The 7,332-nt window shown below is 43.3% G+C and overlaps 1 protein-coding gene across 1 annotated transcript in view; it reads right to left on the bottom strand.

Moving 5' to 3' along the window:
• Positions 1 to 3,001: 3,001 nt before the first annotated feature.
• Positions 3,002 to 7,332, bottom strand: part of EDRF1 (erythroid differentiation regulatory factor 1) — a 28,568-nt gene continuing 24,237 nt past the window's right edge. The window contains exon 25 of the mRNA XM_074907943.1: positions 3,002 to 3,845. Within this exon, the coding sequence (XP_074764044.1) occupies positions 3,674 to 3,845 (172 nt within the window). The 3' untranslated portion in view covers positions 3,002 to 3,673. The remainder of the gene's footprint in view (positions 3,846 to 7,332) is intronic.

The raw sequence follows: 7,332 nt of genomic DNA, 5'->3' as shown, positions 1-7,332 counted from the left end.
CTTTAATTGTTTATTGGTGAAAGGAGAAGCAGTAATCCTGTTTAGCACTAATGCTACCTCGCTAATGCTGAGAAATTCATAAAAGATTTAAATCATAATATATTCAATTCTAATCCTCATGAAAGTCATTCATGTTGTTAGTATAGCGCTGAGGTTCATAGAGTAACAGAGAAATCCTCATTTGCTGTACGTTTCTATTAGCTTAATTCAGAGTATATGACCTGAATTTCCAATTAGGGAAGATGCTCCATACCTAGAATAAGAGTTATTCTGAACCCAGTTAATATAAACTGAAGGAATTTCAAATTGTGTGTGTGTGTGAAGTCATCAGTCAGCCTGGGCACAGTGAGACAACCATTTTGCTTTATAAAGGAGTTCAATTTCTTGAGATGAAATACAATCTCCGAACTATCATAATTGCTGGAAGATAATGTTGAACAGTGGGAGGAAAACTTCATTGTTAAAGAACATCATCCTGTAGCGTACCAGAATCGCTATGGCAATGGGATGGAGCAGCAGGCCCGCGGAGACAGGCCCTGGGGAAAGAAGGGAGGGAATGATTACTCAGCAAGTGTTGACTTTGCCCTTTTTTTTAAAAAAAAAAGGCAGTTGAAGTTAAGTTGGTGAACATCCAGCTTCAGCGGGATAGCGCTGTGGTGTCAGACCACTTTCTATACGGCTTTCTAGCAGGAGCTGGCTGTCGCCATCGCCACCCAGTCACACAGACTGATGCCATTTAATGGAACAATATAAAACCGAGACCACCAGGGGCTGGAGCAGGAGGGACAGTTGCCCTACATCTGCCACATCAGAGCGCATCAGCCTCCCTCACCTGCAGCAAACATGGGGATGAGTCTCTGGAGCCAAGGCCCCAGCGCCAGGCCCCGAGGGAATGGCCTCAAGCTGCCCAGGGCAGGGTCAGGCTGGCTCTGAGGAAGGATTTCTGTGCAGAAGGGGCTGTTGGGCGTTGGAATGGGCTGCCCAGGGCAGGGGGGAGTCCCCGGGATCCCTGGAGGGGTTGAAGAGTCGGGCTGAGCCAGCGCTGAGGGATCTGGGGGAGTTGGGAACGGTCAGGGGGAGGGTCATGGTTGGGCTGGAGGAGCAAGCTTCAAGGTGTTTTCTAACCTGGGTGATTCTTTGAAACCAAAGTGAACGTGGAGGACTGGAGCTGCCAGGGGAGAGGCAGAGCGGGCAGAGGCCACACAACCACTGGCTGTGACTCAGCCTACACAACTATTTCCTGTTTGTCAGTGAAAAACAGCAGCTCTAGAGCTTGGTTCACAGGAACTATTTCAGAAAAAAAAGAGGAAAGGGGGTAGAATTGCCACAGTTGTATGGCTTTTTAGCCCTTTCCAGCCCAATTAGCTGACATAGAGGCCTGGCTGCCCTGCACACACACGATGGGGAGACCGTGCTTCCTGCTGCCCCGGTCATTAAGAAACCAGAGAGGTTCAAGTGCAGAAGCTGAGTCTTACCCAACCCCTACAGCATTTATAAACCAGAGAGAGCTTAAGACTTGTTAGTAACTAATCTGGCAGGTTACAGACCTGACCTATTGTGTGTCACTCACTGAAGTACTGTAAAATATCACTTCCGTGTGGTTACAGGGAAGCAAGAGGATGTTAAACAACTCCCCCCAAATCACAGGAAGAGACTGTTGCTGGTTCTCGGGGCTTAGGCTGAGACTTTTCTCCTGAGCTGGCTGACAGTGCTGTGCCAACACTAAGAACCTGCAGCATATACAGGTTCTCTGCTGGCAGCTGCTTCTGAAATCAGCAGGACAGGGGAAGGAGTAAAGAGTCTTTTATTCCAACTACTCTTTACAACACTTATTTTAGGGATTTTTTTTTTTTTCTTCTGGAAGTGCAGAACTTCCCCAGTGCTGCCTGCTACCCCTCTACCCCTTTTCCCTTCCCTCCCTAAACAGTGCCTGCTACTTCAGATTTTCTCAGGAGAAAAGATGGAGCTCTGCACTGCCAGTAAAACACATTTGGGGAGGCAAAATCTCTTCTAAAAAAGCCGATTTCAGCACCTGCTTCAGTCCCAGGAGGAGAGCAGATCAGGAACTCCTTCTCTAACCAGGAATCTCTCTCTATTTTCCACACCTGAGACACTGTTACTTATCTCAGCCCTTGCTTAGTCACCCCTCAGCTCTGCTCTGAAGATTTTTTTCTTCTGCCCCTCACCCAGCTTCCTGATAATGATTTCAAGCAGAGTGCTTTTAGCTATCTTATTCAGAAACCCACCGCGCATTTTTCTGCAATTTGGACCTCACCAAAAGCAAGGAGGGTGGAAGGCAGGAAGACACAGAAGCCTAAGCTCCCTCTCTGACTTTTGTTTCAAATCCATCGTTCAAAATCAGAAGCAACAGCGGAGACACAGACAAAGCCCATCATCCTTCATCCTTTCATGAGGTAGTTTTCCTTCTCTTGGGTGCATCTGTGCTCTAGAGGTTGCATCAGAAACCAGGTTTCATCTGAAGGCATTTGTAAAACCAGATCTAAATTGCCAGGATAGAAATTGCTAGAACCTGGGGGGTTCTGGGTGAAAACATGCCCCGTACAAAAAGGCATCATTCTGTATCTGTCACCATGAGAGTAAGAATCACCTCCTCAAAACCAGCAGCTTAAGCAGTTAATACACAAGTAGTGAATTACAGAAAGATTTTTTAAAAACACATATGCATGCACATACACATGTAAAAACTGTTAATACCTGTAAATAAACAGTATGTTTATACCATCATTATACAATAACGAAGCACATTTATTTGTAGAAAAACATTAAGATATCAAATGTTCTATTTCTGAGAATTTTACCTTTAAATAATACATATTTCCAAAAAGCAGAGTCCTCACATGCTGAGATTAGGACTACACTCATTTGTTAGTCCTGATTTTGCAGATTTTTTTTCCAGCCCCTGCTGCCTTTCAAATAGTTTTAATTCTGTTGAGCAGTTTGCTTCTCTGATGAGGGTCATAACCAATAAAAGCAAGACAGGTCCATTTGTGAGTTTATATTTAATAAATAAACTTTTATTTAAAAATATGCTCTCATTTATTCACAGTTTCAAGTCTGAAAAAGATAATACTATTCTTGATCAATTCAAACACAGCTAAAACCATTCACTTTCTGGCACAAAATGAAGTCCCAGTGATGGCTAACGTTTGCAAGAGTCTTCCATCAAAGCTAGAAAGGCACAGATTTTTGTGCAGGATAGTAACTGTAATCAAAGTAGTGTGTCCACATATTCAACAGAAATTTCCTTGTACAACTTTGGTTCATCGTTACCGGTTAAAGCGTTCCAGCGAAGCCTTGCTCACAAGGTAGATTTCATTAAATATCAAACCAGAGCAACTGTGAGATTACATTTTTATGCAAAACATTTATATCACTGCAAAGCCCATTACCTGCAAGAGGAAAAAACAGGAATTTCTCCCAACACAAAAAATTGTTACGTTTCTATCCAGACCCCCAAACTGGCATTTCAAAGAAACACCAGTAACCAAACCCTTGCAGAATTCTCGCAGGATAAAAGGAAATTCCTGTTCCTTCCCAGATGTACAGCCTAACAGTGGTGCTATCACCTTCAATAAATACAAATACATGGGAAAAACTGCCACTGATCCCATGCAGAGCAAGGCACTGGTTCTACTGCTGAGCAGCGTTTCAGTCACTGAGTTCCTCCATTACCGGCTTCGTTACTTTGAGTCAGCTGTTCCAGTAAATTTAGGATTACCTCTATTCGTTCCAGCAGAGTCATGCTTTTGTTAGCAGTTGCACGCAACAGCAGGGAGTAAACTTGCTTGTTTGTTTTAAGAACAACTTCTTCTTCATTAATGCCCCTGAAAAGAAAACAGATATTACAAGCTACTGAGCACATTTTATTCTGCAAATTATCAAACCAATTATTAGGTAACAACACTGATGCCTATCCCTGCGAAACCCACGGCTGGTGTTTTGATTTGAGTTTTATTTCCTCAGTTCCATCTCCCGCCGTTTCATGGCGCCGCAGTCGGAGCCTGTTCATACTGCAGGAGAGATAAGATGTTCCAATTTTTATTCAGCTCCAGTCTGGCCGTTTTATTAACTCGTAATCCCACGTCACATTAGAAACTCTCCGAATCCAGGTCTCCATGCCAAAACTCTGTGCTTTTGTCCAAGTTAGTGTCTAATCTGATGATGCCAAACAGAGACAGGCACCTGAGTGCTCGGGAGATGTGCCCTGTTTGCTCCCCTGCCACAAGCTCTCCCCTCCAAACTGCTGTGGGCTTTGTTTTCCAGGTCAAGTCTGAAGCCTGCGCTCTGCCCTCGTTCCCTCTGTTCCACACATCCAAACTGTTTCCCTACGACAGAGACTGTTCCATGCTCAATACAGAATCACAGAATGATCTCAGTTGGAAAAGCCCTTGCAGCTCCTCCAGCCCAACCATGACCCTCCCCCTGACCGTTCCCAACTCCCCCAGATCCCTCAGCGCTGGCTCAGCCCGACTCTTCAACCCCTCCAGGGATCCCGGGGACTCCCCCCTGCCCTGGGCAGCCCATTCCAACGCCCAACAGCCCCTTCTGCACAGAAATCCTGCCTCAGAGCCAGCCTGACCCTGCCCTGGGCAGCTTGAGGCCATTCCCTCGGGGCCTGGCGCTGGGGCCTTGGCTCCAGAGACTCATCCCCCCTCTCTGCCCCCTCCTGGCAGGGAGTTGCAGAGGGCCAGGAGGTCTCCCCTCAGCCTCCTCTGCTCCAGACTGAACCCCCCCAGTTCCCCCAGCCGCTCCCCAGCAGACCTGTGCTCCAGACCCTGCACCAGCTCCGTTGCCCTTCTCTGGACACACTCAGGTAATTAAATACCTCTCCACAAAAGCACTTCTCCTTTGCCAGGCTGTAGTCTAAGCTCCCACCCATTTCCTCCATTTGACAAATACTGTAAATCACTTATCACCCATGTGCTGTCTGCTTCAGCACTGTCACCCCTCCTCTGCTACATGTAACTTCCAAGACTAATACACAAATGTCACAAACAAGAAAAAAACACCACTGCCACTGGTATTATAAATAAATTAGGCGTGTATGTGGGCAAGCAGCATCAGTTTAATTGCAAATGCTTCAGGAATTACCAAGAAATGGTGAAGCAAATTAAATTCATAACACTTGGCAGAAATCAGACAGGTTTGTTTATTAAACAGAACAGGTAGTCAATAAAAACCCACTGACATGCCAAGTATTTCCAGGAGAAGTTACAATTCCCAGAATGAAGCATTACTTTCAATTACTTCTTTCTTCAATTTACATAGCCAAGTTCAGTTATGCTGAACTGCATTTAACTTTTAGAGGGTAAAACTCTGGTTTCATGCAGTTTTATGGCTAGCCTGAAAGTTTCACTATCAAACATTAATATTACCACATGTTCTCCTGTTGTCTGCCAAAATGCACCTGAAATAGCATTTGTGAGCTCCAATTTCCTCTCTTTTCAGCCTATTATTAAAACAGAAGGCAAACATTATCATCTTCTACAAAGCAGAACTCAAGAAATGTACAGAAGATGTACACGAGGTACTAGAAAGGTTAAAAAAATTAGTTTTAAGCTTAGCCTCAATCCACCGTTGTTTAAAAAGAAAAAAGTTTAACACATAACAGCAACACTCCCATTTCACAGTATTCATATTAGAACTGTCATGGAATCTTCTCTCCAAAGCCCCACTCGAGAGAGACAACGACGGGAAAGTAAACAGGAGGAAAACTACCCACAAAAAACCCACGAGTTTTTGGTTTTACCACAGTTACCCATGTTATGAGATAACAGAACTAAAAAAAATTTACTCCATTCCTTGGGACATCCACTTGGTTACAAACAAATTATACTTTAATCCTCTGCATTTCACATATTCAGATTGCCACCTTGTGGAAGCTCTTTTTTAAAAGGGGAAAGCACCTCATACTGCACCTAAGCCACCGCTAAGAAAGCACACGGGCTTTCTTCTTGTCTCATGTTTTCCTGTGTACCTGTCTCCTACTCTCAGCAGACAGGAAATCATTTCACAGTTTACTTTTAGCAGAACAGCACTTGCATCTGCAGTGCTTCAATCTGAAAAACCATTAACACTCCTTCCAACCATAACAGAATTCTCTAGAACTACGCTAAGGCCACTTTTTGTAAGTTAACTTCATGTAACAATAGAAACAGCAACAGTATGCTGCTGTAGCTTCTGCAAACACATCTGAGGGAATAAACTATTTTCTCGATCCCAAAAGCAACACTTCACACATTCAAATCAAACCAACAGACCAACGGTGGTGTAAGGAATTACACTGCCATAGCTAATCCCAACAGCACTTCAAGGTCAACACAAAAAGGAGAAACCAGGGTGGTTCTGAATCCCAGCAGCAAGATGAGATGATGTTTTCACTGCACTCCATTAGGCATTAGAAAATTCTTTAAAGCCAGTATCTTCCCCATATACATCCCTCTCTATTTATAGCATTACTGATGTGCCTACATTTATCCTGAAGTATTTTTCTTATTAAACTGTGCTGTCACCAATATATTTTATCAAGATATATCAAAAGCCCAGCAGTACACAACAGTTTCTCCCCTGCTTTCAAGGGCTCTATCACAGATGAAGACTGATGTTGGTAAAGATAAAGGACGCCACATACATGTACCCCATTCCCTGAACAGTCTGATTTAAATTAAAAAAAAAAAAAGTATGCCAGCAAACTTATGGCAGTACAAGTTAAGCTGCTTTGTGTGCGAATTTATAGCTATGAAGCACACAGAATTTATATCCTCTAAAAGGTAAGTTAGATATCACAGAGCATGATAAAGCATCAGTGATTCGTAACTGTACTCGTGCATTTCAGATGATTATTACAAACTACTACTTAAGTATTTCCTACTTAAATACAGCCATTCCTACTTAAATACAGCCATTCCTACTTAAATACAGCCATTCCTACTTAAATACAGCCATTCCTACTTAAATACAGCCATTCCTACTTAAATACAGCCATTCCTACTTAAATACAGCCATTCCTACTTAAATACAGCCATTCCTACTTAAATACAGCCATTCCTACTTAAATACAGCCATTCCTACTTAAATACAGCCATTCCTACTTAAATACAGCCATTCCTACTTAAATACAGCCATTCCTACTTAAATACAGCCATTCCTACTTAAATACAGCCATTCCTACTTAAATACAGCCATTCCTACTTAAATACAGCCATTCCTACTTAAATACAGCCATTCCTACTTAAATACAGCCATTCCAGTCTGACTTTCTTCTCCTTGCTCAGTCCTGGACTGCCATCAGGAAAGAGGAGAGGAAAAAGC

This window comes from Athene noctua, chromosome 5, assembly GCF_965140245.1.
Source record: "Athene noctua chromosome 5, bAthNoc1.hap1.1, whole genome shotgun sequence".
In the NCBI taxonomy this organism is placed as follows: Eukaryota; Metazoa; Chordata; class Aves; order Strigiformes; family Strigidae; genus Athene; species Athene noctua.
This window is presented reverse-complemented; position numbering and strand designations above follow the sequence as displayed.